General features: G+C 49.9%; 1 protein-coding gene across 1 annotated transcript; it reads left to right on the forward strand.

Moving 5' to 3' along the window:
- The first annotated feature begins 869 nt into the window (after positions 1-869).
- Positions 870-19374, forward strand: LOC140402423 (B9 domain-containing protein 2-like). Its single transcript, XM_072490194.1, has 4 exons — positions 870-1047; positions 5811-5902; positions 9144-9269; positions 16518-19374. The coding sequence occupies exons 2-4, from the start codon at positions 5815-5817 to the stop codon at positions 16829-16831; spliced, it is 528 nt and encodes a 175-aa protein (XP_072346295.1). The 5' UTR covers positions 870-1047; positions 5811-5814; the 3' UTR covers positions 16832-19374.
- The last annotated feature ends 1452 nt before the right edge of the window (positions 19375-20826 follow it).

Consider the following 20826-nt stretch of genomic DNA (forward strand, 5'->3'; position numbering starts at 1 on the left):
GATGGAAGAGGTTGGGGAGAGGTGGGATGGGGGGCGGGGGAGAGGTGGGATGGGGGCGGGGGAGAGGCGGGTAAGGGCTGGGGGAGAGAGGAGGGAGGGAAAGGATGGGATGAATGCAGATGGGTGGGGAAGAGGTAATAGGGGGGTGGAATGGTGGGGGTGGGGTATTGGGGTGAGTGTGAGGTATGGTGTGGGGGGGGGTTGGGTATGTGGTGGGGTTTGGGGAGGGGTTAAGGGGAATAGGGTGGGGGAGGGCAGGGGTTTGGGGAGGGGCAGGGAGTGGGGTTTGGGCTGGGGAGGTAAAAGGTGGGGTTTGGGGTGGTGCCGGGGTAGGATGGTGTTTTGGGGCAGGGGGTGGGGGAGGGGCAGGGGGCGGGGTGGGGCAGGGGTTTGGGATGGGGAGGGGGCAGGATATGGGGAGGGGTGGGGTTTAGGCTGGGGAGGGGCAGCAGGTGAGTTTTGGGGGAGGGACGGGGTTTGGGGTGAGGAGGGGAAAGGGGCGGAGTTTTGGAGAGCAGAGGGGGCGGGGTCTGGGGTGAGGGAGGGGCAGTGGTTAAGGGGCGGGGTTTGGTTTGGGGAGGGGTCAGGGTTTGGTTTGGGAGAGGGGCTGGGGACAGGGATTTAGAGGGGAGGGGGCGGGGTTTTGGAGAGTGGAGGGGGCGGGGTTTTGGAGAGGGGAGGGGGCGGGGTTTGATGTGGGGGCGGGGTGGGGAGTGGCAGGGGGCGGGGGAGGGGTAGTTGGACACAATCCGCCCTCTCTGAATCCTATTGGCTGAAGGCCCAGGGCGTTCCTCGCCAATGAGTGAGCGCGTTACTGGATTGACGGCGAATCGGAGAGACAGCGGGAGCAGGCTTGAGAGAGGGAGAGCGGGGGGACGAAGCGGCGGCGGAGGAGGAGAGGGCGTCGCGGGGAGGCGGCGGCGGAGGAGGAGACGGCGTCGCGGGGAGACGGCGGAGGAGCAGGAGCGGGCATACAGACGGACAGATAGCGGCGGCGTCTCCCGGGGCAACTAGCGGCAGCTAAGACCCGCCCTTCTCCTCTGATTGGTGGGTTCGTCAAAGGATCGCCCAGAGGCGCGTTCTGATTTGTCAATTCGCCTGTCAGTCAGGCCAGGAATTGGGGATCCAGAGTTTCGCTGAAATAGATCATAGAACAAAGAACAAAGAAATGTACAGCACAGGAACAGGCCCTTCGGCCCTCCAAGCCCGTGCCGACCATACTGCCCGACTAAACTACAATCTTCTACACTTCCTGGGTCCGTATCCTTCTATTCCCATCCTATTCATGTATTTGTCAAGATGCCCCTTAAATGTCACTATCGTCCCTGCTTCCACCACCTCCTCCGGTAGCGAGTTCCAGGCACCCACTACCCTCTGCGTAAAAAACTTGCCTCGTACATCTACTCTAAACCTTGCCCCTCTCACCTTAAACCTATGCCCCCTAGTAATTGACCCCTCTACCCTGGGGAAAAGCCTCTGACTATCCACTCTGTCTATGCCCCTCATAATTTTGTATACCTCTATCAGGTCGCCCCTCAACCTCCTTCGTTCCAGTGAGAACAAACCGAGTTTATTCAATCGCTCCTCATAGCTTATGCCCTCCATACCAGGCAACATTCTGGTAAATCTCTTCTGCACCCTCTCTAAAGCCTCCACATCCTTCTGGTAGTGTGGCGACCAGAATTGAACACTATACTCCAAGTGTGGCCTAACTAAGGTTCTATACAGCTGCAACATGACTTGCCAATTCTTATACTCAATGCCCCGGCCAATGAAGGCAAGCATGCCGTATGCCTTCTTGACTACCTTCTCCACCTGTGTTGCCCCTTTCAATGACCTGTGGACCTGTACTCCTAGATCTCTTTGACTTTCAATACTCTTGAGGGTTCTACCATTCACTGTATATTCCCTACCTGCATTAGCCCTTCCAAAATGCAAAGTGCAGAAGGAGGCCATTCGGCCCATCGAATATGCACCGACCCACTTAAGCCCTCACTTCCACCCTATCCCCGTAACCCAATAACACCACCAACCTTTTTTTGGGGGTTACTGAGGACAATTCATCATGGCCAATCCACCTAACTTGCACGTCTTTGAAATAATGAGGGGAATTTACAGGGTTCATAGAATTTACAGTGCAGAAGGAGGCCATTCAGCCCATCGAGTCAGCACCGGCCCCTGGAAAGAGCACCCTACTTAAGCCCTCGCCTCCACCCTGTCCCAGTAACCCCACCCAACCTTTTTGGACACGAAGGGCAATTTAGCATGCCCAATCCGCCTAACCCGCACATCTTTGGACTGTGGGAAGAAACCGGAGCACCCGGAGGAAACCCTCGCAGACACTGAGAACGTGCAGACTCCACACAGACAGTGACCCAAGCCGGGAACCGAACATGGGACCCTGGAGCTGTGAAGAAACAGTGCTAACCACTGTGCTACCGTGCTGCCGTCTACACTGTCCCCATCAAACACTCCCAGGACAGGTACAACACGGGGTTAGATACAGAGTAAAGCTCCTTCTACACTGTCCCCATCAACCACTCCCAGGACAGGTACAACACGGGGTTAGATACAGAGTAAAGCTCCCTCTACACTGCCCCCATCAAACACTCCCAGGACAGGTACAGCACGGGGTTAGATACAGAGTAAAGCTCCCTCTACACTGTCTCCATCAAACACTCCCAAGACAGGGACAGCACGGGGTTAGATACAGAGTAAAGCTCCTTCTACACTGTCCCCATCAACCACTCCCAGGACAGGTACAACACGGGGTTAGATACAGAGTAAAGCTCCCTCTACACTGTCCCCATCAACCACTCCCAGGACAGGTACAGCACGGGGTTAGATACAGAGTACAGCTCTCTCTACATTGTCCCCATCAAACCCTCCCAGGACAGGTACAACACTGGGTTAGATACAGAGTAAAGCTCCCTCTACATAAACACCCTTACTGCACTTCCGAAGTTTTGTTATATTCTTTTACTGGATGTCGGTGTCGCTGGTTAGGCCAGCATTTATTGCCCATCCCTAATTGCCCCTTGAGAACATGGTGGTGAGCTGCAGTGCTGTTAGGGAGGGAGTTCCAGGATTTTGACCCAGTGATAGTGAAGGAACGGCCAAGTCAGGATGGTGAGTGACTTGGAGGGCAACTTGCATGTGGTGGTATTCCCATGTACCTGCTGCCCTCGTCTTTCCAGGTGGTAGAGGTCACAGGTTTGGAATGTGCCGTTGAAGGAGTCTTGGTGTGTCCCTGCAGTGCATCTTGTAGATGGTACACACTGCTGCCATTGTGTGTCGGTGGTGGAGGGAGTGATTGTTTAAGGTGCTGGTTGTGTGCCCATTAAGTGAGTTGCTTTGTCCTGGATGGTGTCGAGTGAAGAGTGTTGTTGGAGCTGCACTCATCCAGGCAAGTGGAGAGTATTCCGTCACATTCCTGACTTGTGCCTTGTTGATGGTTGACATGGCTTTGGGAGTCAGAAGGTGAGTTAGTTGCTGCAGAATTCCCAGCCTCTGACCTCTTGTAGCTACAGTTGCGATTCTGGTCAATGGTCACCACCAGGGTGTTGATAGTGCAAGGAGATTTGCAGTGTTGAATTGCCTCCCACTGTGGAAAGGCAAAAGAACCATATTTTTCACATAGCCAGTGTTTATGTAGTCGAAGCCGCAAGAATGGAAAAGTTGCAGGAGTGGACGGGATTCCAACGGAGATTTTCAAATTCCCCCGCCATCTCCATCAGCTGCTCCTGAAAATCTGGGACAGAGAGGAAATATTTGCCGACCTCAGGGATGCTGTCATCACCACCACCTTCAAGAAAAGGAGACAAAGCAGATTGAGGGAACTACTGAGGAATCTCCCTACTCTCCGTCACTCTGAAAATTATCGCCCAAATCCTCACTCGCAGCCTTCTCCCAGCCTCTGAAGCAACCCTTTTGGAAAGTCAGTGTGGCTTCCAATCAAACACTGGAACAGCGGACACAATTTTCAATTTCAAGAGATATGAAATCTCTTCAAGAGATATGCCAGGAGCAACATCAACTCTGCACGGCCTTCATCGATCTGATCAAGGCTATCGACTCAGTCAGGAAGTATTATGGATGACCCTATCAAAGGCCGGCTGTCCAGAGAAATTCATCAACATCCTCCGGCTCCTCCACTAAATGTCGCCGACATTCCTCACCCGACGGAAATACAACTTAAACCTTCATGGTCAAGACAGGGATGTGTCGTCGGCCCCACCCTTTACTCCATTTTAGTTACCACCATCTTTCCCCTAGTCAAGAACCAGCTTCCCAGTGGAGTTGACATCCTCTAGAAGATGGACGGAAAACGTTTCAACCTCAACTGGTTGAAATCTAAGAAGAAAGCGACGCTGGCATCGCTCATGGATTTTCAGTATGCGGATGAGAAAGGGATCTCCGCTCTTTCGGAGGCAATCTCCAAGCTGTGCTTGACGCCTTCGTGGAAGCATACCGAAGAATCATTCTCCGCCTCAACCTCTTCTACGCCTGTATCAACCCACCCCTGGGCAAGATCCGGTCCCTCCCTCCCATCAAGATCAACAGAAAAACCCTCCCACACGTGAAACATTTCCCCTACTTGGGGAGCCACCATTCATCTAAGGCTGGCATCGATGTGGAGATCCAACATCGTAACCAATCTGCGAGAACTGTCTTTGGATGCCTAAGGATGAGAGTCTTGATGACTATAACATCCGTGCTGATACTAAGACCCTCGTGTACAAGGCAGTCGCCCTCCCAACTCCTCTATACAGCTCAAAATCATGGAATAGGTGCAGACACCACCTCAAGGCTCTTTAGAGGTACCATCAACACTGTTTGAGAAAGATTCTCTGCATCAGCTGGGAGGACAGGTGTACTAACATCAGTGTCCATGAAGGAGCCAAGAGCTCCATCATCGAGGCCATGATTATCTGAAACCAACTCGGTTTGACCGATCACGTGCTTAGAATGCCAGAGTCCTTATTGTCAAAACAAGTCTTCTTTGCCAAGCCCAAGGAAGGCACCCGAACTAAAGGAGGATAAGGAAGCGCTTCAAAGACGCCCTGAAGACTTACCTCAAGAAGTGCAACATGGATGTCAATGCCTGGGAGACCCTTGCTCAGAAGAAACCTACCTGGAGGAACCTCCTGAACGAAGGGACACAATTCTTCGCGAATACCCGAAGGCAAGAGGAAGCCTGGAAATTGCGCCTGAGAAAGGACTGCCAATGCTCGAGTACCGGGACCAATCCCACCTCCCAGTAACCTCTGCCAAATGGGCGATTGAAGATGCATCTCTAGGAACGGGCTCATCAGTCAAGCCAGGACCCACGACCAGTGAAACGGAGTTTGTTAGGTGGACAATCATACTCATTAGCGAGCGATCGCCAAAGAAACGGTTTAGGGATACACTGCCTGAGAGTGTGGTGGACGCAGACTCAATTGGGCCATTCCAAAAGGAATTGGATCATCACCTGAAGAGAGAATGTTTGCAGGGTTGCAAGGGAGTGGGATTGGCGGAGTTGATTTTGCAGGGAGGAAGCAGACATGATGGGCTGAATGGCCTCCTGTATTAATACCATTCAATGATTGAAGAAGTGAGTTGACAAGTGTGACTAACGCAACCTGCGCACAACAACCTATTAAAGTTTGAAAGTTTACAAAGGTTGATTTATGCCTGTTGTCTGTAGATAGTGCCTTTTGCCAGAACAATGGCATTGATTGGTGATGCGGGAATGTGACTGCTCTGCACAATGCGGTATCTGGCTGAGGGTGCAGTGTGCTAAAAGTCTAATGTTTTTTTCTGTGCAGGAGGATGGCTGAGGTGCACATTATTGGACAGATTGTTGGAGCAAGTGGCTTCCCGCAGAACAGCCTATTTTGTAAATGGGGACTGCAGGCAGGTAAGACTCTCTCGCCTGGGGTTGCACGAGCATAGTGCGGACACTTTAGCTGCACCTGTTCAACCTTTCAACAAGTGGAATTTGAAGAAAATCCATCTTCTTCCAATTCGCACCCTTTTCTAAGGAAGAATAAGACTTGTATTTACACGGCTGCAGTACCATAAATCTCGCACCGAGGCAGTGTCGGATTTTGGTTGTAGTCGTATTTCGAGTCGGGCAGCCAAGCCAGGTGGGGGTGGGTTCACTGGTTGCTTGGAGTACTGGTTAGAGCAGCAAAGCTGATTACTATGTTGAAGGCTGAGTTAAGTTAGATTTGTAATCAGTGAGGGTTCTGGGAATAAGGCGGGAAAGTGGAGTTGCGGTTTACCGTATCAGATCAGTCATGATCTCATTGAATAGGGCAGCACGGTGGCGCAGTGGGTTAGCCCTGTTGCCTCACGGCGCCAAGGTCCCAGGTTCGATCCCGGCACTGGGTCACAGTCCGTGTGGAGTTTTCACATTCTCTCCGTGTTTGTGTGGGTCTCGCCCTCACAACCCAAAGATGTGCAGGCTAGGTGGATTGGCCACGCTAAATTGCCCCTTAATTGGAAAAAATGAATTGGGTACTCTAAATTAAAAAACAAAATGATCTCATTGAATGGCAGAGCAGACTTGATGGGCCGAATGGCCTGCCTCTGCTTCCACGTCTTACACGTGTTACGGCCTCACTAACCTGGAGCCACGCTCCATCAATGCAGTGCCTAACCAAATTGTCCAGGTTAGTTTTTTTTTTAAAATTACTCCATTCAAATGGTTTTTTGGACAACTGGTCTTGAGGCACTGCACCTGTACAATGTATTTTTGAGCCTTTCACAATCTCTGGATGTCCCGCACCAGCAGGCACTTTGTGCAGTCACTGTTATAATGTCTGAAACCCAGCACAGCCTCAGAGTTGAAAGTAAAAATCTTTGTGTTCAAATACTTCTCTCCTCCCTATCTTTCTGACCTCCTGTAGTCTTACAACCCTCAAGAACTCTGAAGAAGAGTCGTACGGACTCAAAACTTTAACTCTTTTTAAAAATTCCCCCCCTCTCTCCACACAGATACTGCGGAATCCTTGAGTCTACCAGCATTTTCTGTTTTCACCTGAAAGAACCCTGCGTTGTTCAATTCTAGCCTTTTGTGCATCCCCGATTTCCCGAGTCTCGGAGAGGGGGGGCGGTTTCGAGCGCAGTTGGCAAACATGTACACGGTCCAAAGCCAGTGAGAGTGGCAGGCTGCAAAGCTGAGCAACAATGATGATTTGTGTTCCTACAGCACCTTTAATGTAACAAAAACATCCCGAGATGCTTCACAGGAGAGCTATCAAACACATTTTGACTCCAAGCATAAAATTAATATTAGGGCAGATGACCAAAAGCTCGGTCAAAGAGGAACGTTTTTTTGAGGATGGAATGGAAGCAGCGAGATTTTAAGGGGTGAATTCCAGTCCTGGTAACTTAAAGGTAAATGTGCTGGTATGGCAAGTTTCACACTGGAAACGCAAAGGTTGACAGCTGATGTGGTTGCTGTTTCTCGGCTTCTAATGTCGATCGTGACCAACCTGGTTTACATTGCGGAGAGGTTGTTTTCCCTTGCGGGATAATCCAGGACCAGAGGGCAGAATCTCAGAGTGAGGGGGTCACCAATTTCAGACGGAGATGAGGAGGAATTTCTTCTCTCAGAGGGGAGTGAATCTGTGGAATTCTTTACCGCAGAGAGCTGTAGGGGCTGGGTCGCTAAGTATGTTCAAGGCTGAGACAGATTTTTAATCAGTGAGGGAATCAAGGGTTCTGGGGATAAGGCGGGAAAGTAGAGTTGAAGATTATCATACGGGTGGCACAGTGGTTAGCACTGCTGCCCCACAGCTCCAGGGACCCGGGTTCGATTCCGCCGTCGGGTCACTGTCTATGTGGAGGATGTGCTTTCTCCCTGTGTCTGCATGGGGTTCTTCCGGGTGCTCCGGTGTCCTCCCATGGTCTAAAGATGTGCAGGTTCGGTGGACTGCCCATGATCAATTGCCCCTTAGTGTCCAAAAGGTTAGGTGGGGTTATTGGGTTACAGGGATGGGGTGGAGGCGTGGGCTGAAGTTGGGTGCTCTTTCCAAGGGATGGCATAGACTCGATGGGCCAAATGGCCTACTTCTGCTCCTACATCCTATGATCTACACATCATTAGAACCAGGCGCACTTGAAGGGGAGGTAAATTTAAATTAAATCTGCTGAAACAGTGTTTCAACAAATGACTGGTCATCTATGAAATAGGCTGCTCAGGGATACCATAGAAGCAGCGGTAATGATTCACTCTGATACAAATTCAGAAAATAAGGTTTTGGGATAGTAATTTGAGAAGTGGTAAGTGTAGCATGTTTGGGAGCAACAGCTGTCTACCTCTGGCAGTTTGTGCTGGTGTTATGCCTGGGTGTGTTGTAAATAGAAATTGATTAGTATGATTAGTCAACCATTCCATCATCATCCTATCATTTTATTAATAGGGGCAGAGAGTACAAGAGGAGGTTATTCTGAATTTATACAAGAAGTCCTCAGCTGGAATATTGTGCACAGTTCTGGGCACCACACTAGAGGAAGGATGTGAACACATTGGAGAGAGAGCAGAAGAGGTTTACAAGGACGGTTCCAGCGATGAGAAACTTCAGTGATGAGGATAGATTGGAGAGGTTGGGACTGTTCTCCTTGGAGAGAAGAAGGCGGAGAGGAGATTTGGTAGAGCTGTTCAAAATCACGAGGGGGCGGGACAGAGTAGATGGGGAGAAACTGTTCCTGCTCTGAAAAGGATCGAGAATGAGAGGGGCATAGATTTAAAATGATTTTCAAAAGGAAATGTGATGTGAGAAAGAACGTTTTCACACAGCGAGTGGTTGGGGTAGAAATGTGCGGCCTGGAAGTGTGGTGGAGGCTGGTTCAATCGAGGCTTTTAAGAGGATTTTAGATGGTCTATTCGAGTAATGTGCAGGGGTGCGGGGAAAAGGCAGGAGAATTACACTAAGTCACATGTTTGTTTGGAGAGCCGGCACAGATACCGATGCTGAATGGCCTCCTCCTATGACATTAGCAATTCTGTGATTCCGATTCTATGACTTCCAGGATGGTAGACTTTGGTCTTCTACCGTTGGGTAATTTCTATGCTCGCAGTGACCAACTCCTTTTTTCTTGTAATTGCTGGATTTATAAGCCCCTTTCTTCTCCCTGTTCCATGTCTGCAGGGTGTGCTTGGAAATTGCTGTCCGGCTTAAAGGACGGGCAAACGCAAGTGGACAATCCGGTAATCAAGGACATGGCCTACTGGTCGCATCCTATTGATATACACTATGCAACCAAAGGCCTCCAAGGTAACCACGGTGGTCTTGTCTTCTCGAGCTGTATATTTTCTCCTGCTGTTAGTGTAAGTTCTCCCTTGGGTTAGCTGGCGTACAATGAAATCATAGAGGACAGATGGATGCCGTTCGGCCCATCACGCGTGTGGCAGCTCAGTGCAAGAATTATTCAATTAGTCGCACACCCTTTCTCCTGTTGCCCGACAATGCGTTCTGCATTATCAAGTTCCCTCCCAAATTCATTTCGGACAGCACGTTCCCGATTATCATTGCTGCATCGACGAAAGAAGTCTCCTCATCTCCCCTTATCTCTTTTGCTTATTCGCTTAAATCGGGGTCCTCGGGTTACCGACCCTTTGGACAACAGAGGCGGTTTCTCCCTATGACACTGAGCCACATAAGGAGATATTGGAGCAGACGACCAAAGGTTTGGTGAGTGACAGGTTTTAAGGAGGAAAACCAGTAGAAACACACAAACATAGAAAATAGGAGCCAGGAGGAGGCCATTCGGCCCTTCGAGCCTACTCCGCCATTCAGTATGATCATGGCTGATTCTTTATCTCAACGCCACATTCCTGCGCTCTCCCCAGTCCCCTTCACGCCTTTAGAGTTTAGAAATCTATCTATTTTCTTCTTAAATATATTCAGTGACTTGGCCTCCACAACCTTCTGTGGTCGGGTATTCTGCAGGTTCACCACCCTCTGAGTGAAGAAGTTTCTCCTCATCTCAGTCCGAAATGGCCCACCCTGTATCCTGAACTGTGTTCCCTGATTCTAGATTCTCTCTCTCTCTCTCTCTCTCTCTCTCTCTCTCTCTCTCTCTCTCTCTCTCTCTCTCTCTCTCTCTCTCTTCCCCCCCCCCCCCCCCCCCCCAAGCCAGAGGAAAACACATCCCTGCCTCCAGTCTCTCCAGCCCTGTCAGAATTCTACACGTTTCAATCAGATCCCATCTCATTCTTCTAAACTCCAGTGAATACAGGTCCTGTCGACCCAATCCCTCCCCCCTACAACAATCCCACCATCCTAGGAATCAGTCTGGTGAACCTTCGATGCACTCCCTCTACGGCAACTATGTCCTTAGATAAGGAGACCAAAACAGCCCACAATACTCCTAGTGTGGTCTCACCGAGAGCCCCGTAGAGCTGCAGTAAGACATCCCAACTCCTGTACTCGGGTCCTCTCGCGTTGAGGTCCAACATACCATTTGCCGTCCTAGGTAGTGAGGTGTTGGGAGATAATTCCAGGGCTTGAGGTGTTGGGAGATAATTCCAGGGCTTGGGGCCTAGGGAACTGAAGGCACAATTCCCAATGGGGAGTGATTAAAATTGGGTCTGCTCAAGGGGCTAGAATGAAAAGAGTGCAGCTACCTTGGAGGGGGAAGAGATTACAGAGATAGGGAGGAATTTGAAAACCAGGAATATAATTTTAAAATAAAGATGTTGCTTGATCAGGAGCCAAAGTAGGTCAGTGAGCATGGGGTTTTTGATTTGATTTGATTTATTATTGTCACATGTATTGTATACAGTGAAAAGTATTGTTTCTTGCATGCTGTACAAACAATGCACACTGTACATAGGGAAGGAAGGAGAGACAGCAGAATGTAACATTAGTTATAGCAAGGTGTAGAGAAAAGATCAACTTAATACGAGGTAGGTCCATTCAAAAGTCTGATGGCAGTAGGGAAGAAGCTGTTCTTGAGTCAGTTGGTACGTGACCTCAAACTTTGGTACCTTTTTCCTCACGGAAGAAGGTGGAAGAGAGTATGTCCGGGGTGTGTGGGGTCCTTAATTATGCTGGCTGCCTTTCTGAGGCAGCGGGAATTATAGATAGAGTCAATGGATGGGAGGCTGGTTTGCATGATGGACTGGGCTACATTCACGACCTTTTGTAGTTTTGTAGTTTCCTGCGGTCTTGGGCAGAGCAGGCTCCATACCAAGCTGTGATACAACCAGAAAGAATGCTTTCTATGGTGCATCTGTAGAAGATGGTGAGGGTCGTAGCTGACATGCCAAATTTCCTCAGTCTTCTGAGAAAGTAGAGTCGTTGGTGGGCTTTCTTAACTATAGTGTCGGCATGGGGGGACCAAGACAAGCTTTTGGTGATCTGTACACCTAAAAACTTGAAGCTCTCGACCCTTTCTACTTCGTTCCCATTGATGTAGACAGGGGCACGTTCTCCACTACGCTTCCTGAAGTCGATGATAATCTCCTTGACTTGATGAGAGTTTTGAATGAACACAAGTTTGCAGAATGTGGAAGGGAGGTCAGCCACGAATGCATTGGAATGTCGTTCTTCGATGTAACAGAAGGCCCACGAACGAGGGATTCGGCAGCAGTTGAACTGAGACTGGGTCAAGTCGGGTGATGCTGCAGAGCCGGGAATGGGCGATCTCTACGAGGGCCCAGGTATGAATTCGGAAGCTCGTCTCCAGGGCAGATGTAGCATCAAAGGCCAAACAGTCTGGTTTAGTCTCTGTCCAGGGAGAGGGATGGAATCAGTAGCTGAGACCCACAATTTGGAAAGGGAAGGAAGACAAGTACTTCAACCTTTCCCAATATGTAATTGGAGGAAAATTCTGCTCATCCAGCACTGGATGTCGGATGTGAAAACTAACGCGGTGCTTTCAGATGATGTTGCCGACGGGCAGTATGCAGATAAGAAATAAGAGCGGGGGGGGGGCCTGGCAAGCCACTTGCCTAGAAACATATAAAATAGGAGCAGGAGGAGGCCATTCAGCCCTTCGAGCCTGCTCAACCGTTCATTAGGCAGCACGGTAGCACAAGTGGATAGCACTGTGGCTTCACAGTGCCAGGGTCCCAGGTTCGATTCCCCGCTGGGTCACTGTCTGTGCGGAGTCTGCACGTTCTCCCTGTCTGTGTGGGTTTCCTCCGGGTACTCTGGTTTGCTCCCGCAGTCCAACGACGTGCAGGTTAGGTGGATTGGCTGTGATAAATTGCCCTTAGTGACCAAAAAGGTTAGGAGGGGTTATTGGGTTACGGGGGATAGGGTGGAAGTGAGGGCTTAAGTGGGTTGGTGCAGGCTCGATGGGCCGAATGGCCTCCTTCTGCACTGTATGTTCTATGTTATTATGATCATGGCTGATCATCCAACTCAATAGCCTAATCCTGCTATCCCCCCCCAACATCCTTTGATCCACTTCGTCCCCAGTGCTATATCTAACTGCTTCTTGAAAACATACAATGTTTTGGCCTCAACTACTTCTTGTGGTAGTGAATTCCACAGACCGACCACTCTCTGGGTGAAGAAATGTCTCCTCATCTTTGTCCTACCCCGTATCCTCAGACTGTGACCCCTGGTTCTGGGCACACCCACCATCGGGAACATCCTTAGTTCAAGGGTATGTAAGAATGGGCAATTAATGCTCACCTTGCCGGCAACACCCACATCCCAAACATGCATTATTAAAAAAATACAGCTGGTTCACTAATGACGCATTGGAAACCTGCCGCTCTTGCCTGGTATTCCCCACCTTCATTTCTAATAACCCTGAATACCATTTGCTGACCTTGTTCCGTACCTATAGCCTGTTCTGCTGGCATTCTAGACTCTTGTAGACCGGGTTGTGCTTGGGTTCCTAGTCTGCAACTTGAACCGACGACCTTACTGCTGAGCCCAGGGGGTACTGCTCAGTGTTTTCTGCCGGCGAAGCGGGACTTGGCATGTGAAATCAGTGGCTGGAGGGCAACAGTGGTTGTGGAGGGTGAGAGCCGTGCAAACTCCACACGGACAGTGACCCGGGGCCGGGATCGAACCCGGGCCCTCGGCGCCGTGAAGCAGTAGTGGTAACCACTGAAATGAAATGAAAATGAAAATCGCTTATTGTCACAAGTAGGCTTCAATGAAGTTACTGTGAAAAGCCCCTAGTCGCCACATTCCGGCGCCTGTTCGGGGAGGCTGGTACGGGAATCGAACCATGCTTCTGGCCTGCCTTGGTCTGCTTTAAAAACCAGCTATTTAGCCCAGTGTGCTAAACCAGCCCCTGCATCAATGTGCCGCCCCGCAGTTTCTATCTTTTGAGAATTGAAGCAGCTCAGTGTAAATAGGAGCAGGAGTATGTGATCTAGCCCCCTGAAGTCGTTAAGTTCCATGGCTGATCTTCCGCAACAGTTCCCCGTTCTCGCTTTCGTCCTCAAACTCTTTGATTCCTTTACTGTTGAAAAATGCATCGACATCCGTCTCGGGAATATTCATCAACTGAGCATCCAGTGTTAAATAAACCAATCAAACTAATTCACAAATGTTAAGTACAGAGTGGCATTGTTTTCATCATGTTGCCTTGCGAGTTATCGCCTTCCCATCCTTTTGTGGGTTCAGTGTTTCTGGAGGCTCAATTAAGCTTGTCACCTTATATAGTCGAAAGGAGGTTAATAGGCTTTTGTATTTTGTTCAGAATTGCCTGGGAGAAAGTTTGCAATTATCAGCGCTCTTTTGTTTTGAATTCCAAAAGCACGAAAAGAAAATTAATTAAAATTTTTTTTTTTAAATCAAGAGACGCTCTTTATTGAGTCTTGAGCTTTGAAGTTCAGATCTTTGTCTGGTCTTGTAACTGTATCGACTCAATTCAGTTTCCCGGCTAGAGAGAGTGTCTGTGGTTTGGAAAGGAAAATAACACCGAAATGAATCCAAACGGATAATACTGCAGCTCTCTCATAGAATCTTATCATACAGGAGTAGGCCATTCAGCCCATCTTTCCTGTTCTGGCTCTTTTGAAAGAGCTCGCTCCCAGTTAGTCCCACCTCCCCTGCTTTACCGATGCATCATCCTATCTGGCTGCATCGCAGCCTGGTAATGCAACTGCTCGGCCCAAGACCGTAAGAAACTACAGAAAGTCGCGAACACAGCCCAGTCCATCAGGCAAACCCGCCTCCCATCCTTTCACTCGGTCTACACCTCCTGCTGCCTTGGGAAAGCGGGCAGCAGAATCAAAGACTCCTCCCACCCGGGTTATTCTCTCTTCCAACCTCTTCCATCGGGCAGGAGATACAAAAGTCTGAGAACACGCACTAACCGGTTCAAAAACAACTCCTTCCCCACTGTTACCAGACTCCTGAACGACCGTCGTATGGACTGAACTGATCTCTCCACACATCTTCTCTACTATGTCGCACTACACTCCGTATTCTTCACCCGATGTCTATGTATTTACACTGTGTATTTATCGTAGGTCCTATGTTTTTTTCATGCATGGAACCGTCTGCCTGGACTGTACGCAGAACAATACTTTTCACTGTACCTCGGTACACGTGACAAAACTAAAATCTAAATCTTCCCCTATAGCCCTGCAAAACTGTCCTTTCTAAAGCAGGGATTCAATTATCTTTTGGAATGTATTAATTAATCTGTTTCCACCGCTCTATTGGGCGGATTATAAACCACACACTCTGTACGTTTCAAAAAATAAAGACGTTCTCCCACAGTTGTGCCAATTAATTAAAATCTGCGTTCTCTGATTACTGACCCACATTTGTTGGTATCCAATCAAACTGGGGTCCTGACGGAGTGCAAAGTCACATGATGCTATTCTGATGAAGAGTAGTACCATCTGAAGTGGTAACGTTTCGTAGGCCTGGTGCTGCCTGATCTGCTGTGAGCTTCCAGCACTTGGGTGTTTCCTGTTGTAGTCTCTACTTTGTACGCTCTGTCATTCCCATCCCACCTCCTGTGTCTCACTCTTGATTTTCCATTATTATCTCTTTCCTGTCCAAAGCTAGAGGATTACTGGAAGGAGGTTTTTAGGGTAATTTCTAAAGTGTTGCACGTGAAACTGGACCCGGACCCCCGGGAGGCCATATTCGGGGTGTCGGACCAGCCAGGGTTGGAAACGGCTGCGGAGGCAGATGTTGTAGCCTTCGCCTCGTTGATCGCCCGGAGGCGGATCCTGATGGGTTGGAGAGCAACCTCTCCACCCTGTGCCCTGGCGTGGCGGGGGGACCTGTTGGAATTCTTGACTCTTGAGAAGGTGAAGTTTGATCTGAGGGGAAGGATGGAGGGGTTCTACAATTCATGGGCATTATTCATTATGCACTTTCGAGAACTGGATAACATCGAACATTAGTTGGGGGGCTGGGTGGGAGGGTTGGGGGGAGGGGGAACAGTGTGTGTTAATGGCGACTATGGGTGATCCCAAATTCCTTTTTGTCATTTGATTGTGTGAACATGCGGGCTAATATTTGGGGTTTGGTGGGAGGATGGGATCGTTGTTATTGATATGGGGATTGACATATTTGTTACTGATTATTGTTTAGTGTTGTTGGGTGTAAACTTGGGAGAAAATGTGAAAAAGGAGAATAAATAATATTTCAAAAAATGATCGCTTTCCCGTTTAGTTCCAAGGATCTGGCTCTGATCGTAGCCGTGTGGGTTTATGTGTGAGCCATGGGGGCCGAGAAGATTCCCTCCCTATCTCTGTTGAGGTTCTGTTGATTGGGGCTTGCTGCAATTGACCCCGCGTTCCCTAGTTTCGGAAACCAGCTCCATTCCTGATCACTCCGCCTGACATAGGCTCGTTCAACTCCGCATTTGAGCAGAGGATATGTTCTCTGGAGTTTAGCAGAATGAGAGATGATCGCATTGAAACATCTATAATTCTTGTGCTTGACAACCAGTAGTGTTTGGAATTCTCTTCCCTCGAGGAGTGGAGGCAGGATCATTCATTCAATTCAAGGGGGATTTGGACCGATTTTTTGATTGGTAAGGCAGTCGAGGGCAGGCAGGAAAGTGGAGTTTTTAAAACAATTTTTTTTTTCCCCCCAATGAAGGGGCAATTTAGCGTGGTCAATCCACCTAGCCTGCACATCTTTGGGTTGTGGGGGTGAAACCCACGCAAACACGGGGAGAATGTGCAAACTCCACACGGACAGTGACCCAGGGCCGGAATTCGAACCCGGGTCCTCAGCACCGCAGTCTCAGTGCTAACCACTGCGCCACATGCCGCCAACAGGAAAGTGGAGTTGGGCCACAATCGGACCAACCATGATCTTATTTAATGGTAGTGCAGGCTCAAAAGGATCACATGGCCTACTGCTCCTATTATATGTGGGGATGTAAGGTGAGGACATGACCGCAGACTGCCTGATTCTCCCTATCTTGATTGAATAGCTAACTGATGCCTGTGAAATTGTATTGTTGTGTTTGGGGGGCGGGTTTGCAGGTAAGGGGAATTAATGCGACAACGTCAATCAGAATTCTCGCCTTGCCTGAGCACAAACACAACTCATTCTGTCCCTGTCTTCCCGCTGCAGGCTGGCCCAAGCTCTACATACAGGTCTGGCACCAGGACTCTTTCGGCAGGAACGAGCTGTACGGCTACGGTTTCTGCCACATCCCCAGCAGCCCGGGGACCCACGAGATTCAGTGCGTCACCTGGCGGCCCCTGGGTACTTGGCAGGAGCAGCTCTCCCAGATGTTTGTGGGTGGCGGGCCTCAGCTGAAACACAGTGACCTCATTTACACCGGAGCTGACCGTTATCGTCTGCAAACTGTGGCCATGGGCAAGGTGCACCTGCAGCTCAGCATCATTCTCCGCAACTTTGATCAATATGGAGTGGAGTATTGATCGAGGGGTGTGGGGGTGGGCTTCATTACAGCTTTTAAAACATTTATTTTATTACCAACATGTATCAAAACAGGTTACAACACATAAACACCCCGGGAAACATACTTCCCAGCAATCAACTATACAGTCTACAATTTTTTCACAAACATCCCCCACCTTTCCTCAAACCCCCCCTGAAGAGCCCCTTTAACTCAGACTTTATCTTCTAACCGCAGGCAGTCGTACAGGTCACCCGACCAAGCCGCCAACCCCGGTGGCGATGCCGGCCGCCACTCCAGCAAAATCCGCCGCCGTGCAATCCGAGAGGCGAAGGCCACGACATCGGCCTTCCTCCTCTCCATCAGCTCCGGCTTCTCTGAAACCCCACCATCAAAGGGTCCGGGTCCACCTCCTCCTCCACTATCCTGGCTAAGACCGCGAACACTCCCGCCAGCATCTTCCCAATTTTTGCAACCCCAAAACATGTGCGCGTGATTTGCTGGCCCCCGCCCACACCTCTCACACTCGCCTGCTACCCCCTGAAAGAACCCACTCATTCTCGCCCGATTCATATGCACCCTGTGCACCACCTTAACCTGTATCAGGCTCATCCTCGCACACGAGGAGGTCTTGTGTACCCTACACAGTGCCTCACTCCATACCCCCCAATTGATCTCCTCTCCCAACTCCGCTTCCCATTTCTCCTTGATCTTGACTTCATTACAGTTGATGGATGTTGACCGGGTGCCCTGCAACGCCCTGCACTTTCTGCATATTTAGTCCTTATGCCTTCTAGAAGCTTCCATCACCTCAGATTACACACAAAGTGGTCCTTTTATCTGATTCCTGTTCCATGCCATTACTATTTCACACAGATTACAGTTCAGTTTCTGCTACCAGGGCTGTTCTTTTAAAGAAGTATTTATATTCAGATGTTGACATTTTTATATTTAACATTACAAAACAAAATAAATCCAACACCAACCCCTGAACCAGCTAGCTCCCTTCCCTCCCCCCTAACAGTTGACGGTCACCAGCTCCCTGACATGTAGTATAAACAAACCCTGTCTTTTATGGAACCCCTCACTCGCCCGCCTTGAAGCCTTTTTTCCAAGTACAAGAACTCCATTAAATCCCCCAGCCACACCGAGGCACAGGGTGGAGAAGCTGACCTCCACCCCAACAGGACCCACCTGTGAGCAATCAACAAGGCGAAGGCTAAAACATCTGCCCACCCGCTCCCATCTGCAACTCCGGCAAGTCCGACACCGCGAGTATGGCCCCCAGGGGACTGGGCTCCACGTGCAACATCGCCGACATGGTGCTAAAGAACGACCAGAACATGTGTATGTGATTGGCTTGGCCCCTTTCCACACCCCTCACAAATATCCTCCACCCCCTCAAACAACTGGCTCATCCTTGACTTTGTCAGCTGCGCTCTGGAAACTACCTTTAGCTGTATCAACCCCAGCCTCGCAAAGAAGGTCGAGGCATTCACCCTCCGCAGCACCTCACAACACAGCCCCTTTTCCAGCGGTACCCCAGCTGCTCCTTCTACTTAGCCTTCACCCCTCCAGTGACGCCTTATCCTCCAAAATCCTCCCATAGATCGCCGAGATGACCCCTCCCCCTCATCGACAACATCCCATCCAGCAACGAGGGTGGTGCCACCGGAAAGGTTGGAAAAACTTTTTTCGCGAAATCCCGCACACGCATTTGCCTGAATCCCTCCCACGTGGGACCTCAAACGTCTCCCCCAGTTCCTCCAAACTTGAGAGCCACCCTTCTAAAAACAAGTCCTTCATCTCCATCACCTGTCGCTCCTCCCATCCCCGAAACCTTTCATCCATCCTCGCTGGTTCAAACCCGTGGTTCCCTCGGATCAGCATCAACTTTGACCCTGCCCCCACCCTAAAGTGCTGCCGAAATTGCCTCTATAGTTTCAGCATAGCCACCACCATAGGACTCCCCGAGAACTTCCCTGGGGAAAGTGGGAGCGACGCTGTTGCCACACCTGCAACCCCGACCCCCTTGCAAAGAGCCTGCCTCCATTCTCACCCAAAAAGCCTCCATCTCTCTGTTTCAACGCCGCATCTTCTCTGCGTTCACCGCCCAATAATAGTATTACAGTTCGGAAGGGTCAAGCCCCCGCCCCGACTGTTGCCCTCTCTGAAGTACCGACCTCCTAAGCTACCAGGACTGTTTATAATGGATATTTTGACAGACTGCAACGATGCTTTGTAATCTTCTGTGTACCTTCCCAGAGTGGGATGTGACGTTGGTTCTTACTCTGTCCTGGTGATTTGTAGAGTAGCCTTGTACTGGCGATTCGCTTTCCCCACATTTAGCATTGTAGTTTATTCTTAGGAGAGAAATCACTTAAAAAAGCCTTGACGAGAAGCCTGAATCCTGTGCGAGGTCGCACGGGGCAGGGGATTGTGATGGGTGCGGCGGACTTCACTCAGTTCGATAGCTCACAGAGTTGTCCAGCAAACAAAAAGGAATGTTTGTTCAAAGGCCTACAAGGCTCAGCAGAAGAGAAAGGAAATAAATACTCGCTCTTCTTTGAGTCTAACTTTACTCACCAGGTATCCCTATTTAAACCTGGATGGTTTACCCATTTCCCAGGTAAGTTTTAACATTGTATGTAACAGCGACTGTCCTTCAGGAGGGCAAGGCAGCAAGGTCAAAACACGTACAAAGAAGGTCAGATTACCAGAGCGGGTTGCCATACAGGCCAAAGTTCAATCCAAATCGGGGTCAGCCGCAAACACACCGTCTGCACACAGCGGATTCTTCACTCTCTGAGGCACCTTCCTCGCCAAGTTGGCATTCCCCTCAAAGGATTTGCTGCTTTGCTTATATTGTCAGGTAAGGCTACACAAGGGCAGCACGGTGGCGCAGTGGGTTAGCCCTGCTGCCTCACAGCGCCGAGGTCCCAGGTTCGATCCCGGCTCTGGGTCACTGTCCGTGTGGAGTTTGCACATTCTCCCCGTGTTTGCGTGGGTTTCGCCCCCACAACCCAAAGATGTGCAGGGTAGGTGGATTGGCCACGCTAAATTGCCCCTTAATTGGAAAAAATTAATTGGGTACTCTAAATTTTAAAAAGGTAAGGCTACACAGCTGACCATCATCGCACGGATTCCTGAGAGGGGTTTTCTTCCCTCAGTCTGCCGTGTGACTTCCTGTGGCCAGCTTGGTGGGGGGTGGGGGTGGGGGGGGGGGGGGGGGGAATTCTGTCAAGAAACTGGAGCACATTATGGAGCCCTTCCAGCACACAGCCCCTGGTCAGACAACACCCGTCAGTCTGTCTGACTGCAGGGCATGGGTACTGAACTACACTGATAGTAAGCCATAGGCTCTGTGACACACCTTGTTTGATTGCCGATGTCAGGTGGCATTATGACCTGGGTGGTGTGGCTGGCTGGTCCTTCGGTTAGGGGGGTGGATGGGAGTGTGGGAAGGCGGTACCTGGCTAATGTTTCCTCCCCTGGTCACGAGCATTTGGCTCTGTGGCTTCTAACCAAATACAGTTCATCAGTTATGGGTTTGAGTTCTATTAAGATTGACTTGATCAGGGTCTGAATCTTCTGATGCTGCACCACAAATTGTGGTGCGTTCTGGAGTGAGCTTTGTAATTTGATAACGAGTACTTCCCCAGGGCAGAGTAACCGTTGCTCACTATCAACAGTCGGACAGAATGAGAATTCCCATTTGGGTGAGGTACTGGAGGGGCGCAAGTGCCTGTGGAACTGTACCCCAATGTGAGAGTGACTGCACCCACATTAATTTATCCCAGTGAGAGTCCGGGCCTTCAGAAAATGGATGCCAGTAAGAGACAGCACCGTGAGCAACTGGGTCCTAGTGAGAGTCAGCACCTTCAGGAACTGTGTCCTCATAAGAGTCAGCACCTTCAGGAACTGTCTCCCAGTAAAAGTCAGCACCTTCAGGAACTGTGTCCTAGTGAGACTCAGCACCATAAGCAACTGTGTCCTAGTGAGACTCAGCACCTTAAG

Source organism: Scyliorhinus torazame, chromosome 25 (genome assembly GCF_047496885.1).
Source record: "Scyliorhinus torazame isolate Kashiwa2021f chromosome 25, sScyTor2.1, whole genome shotgun sequence".
NCBI lineage: Eukaryota > Metazoa > Chordata > Chondrichthyes > Carcharhiniformes > Scyliorhinidae > Scyliorhinus > Scyliorhinus torazame.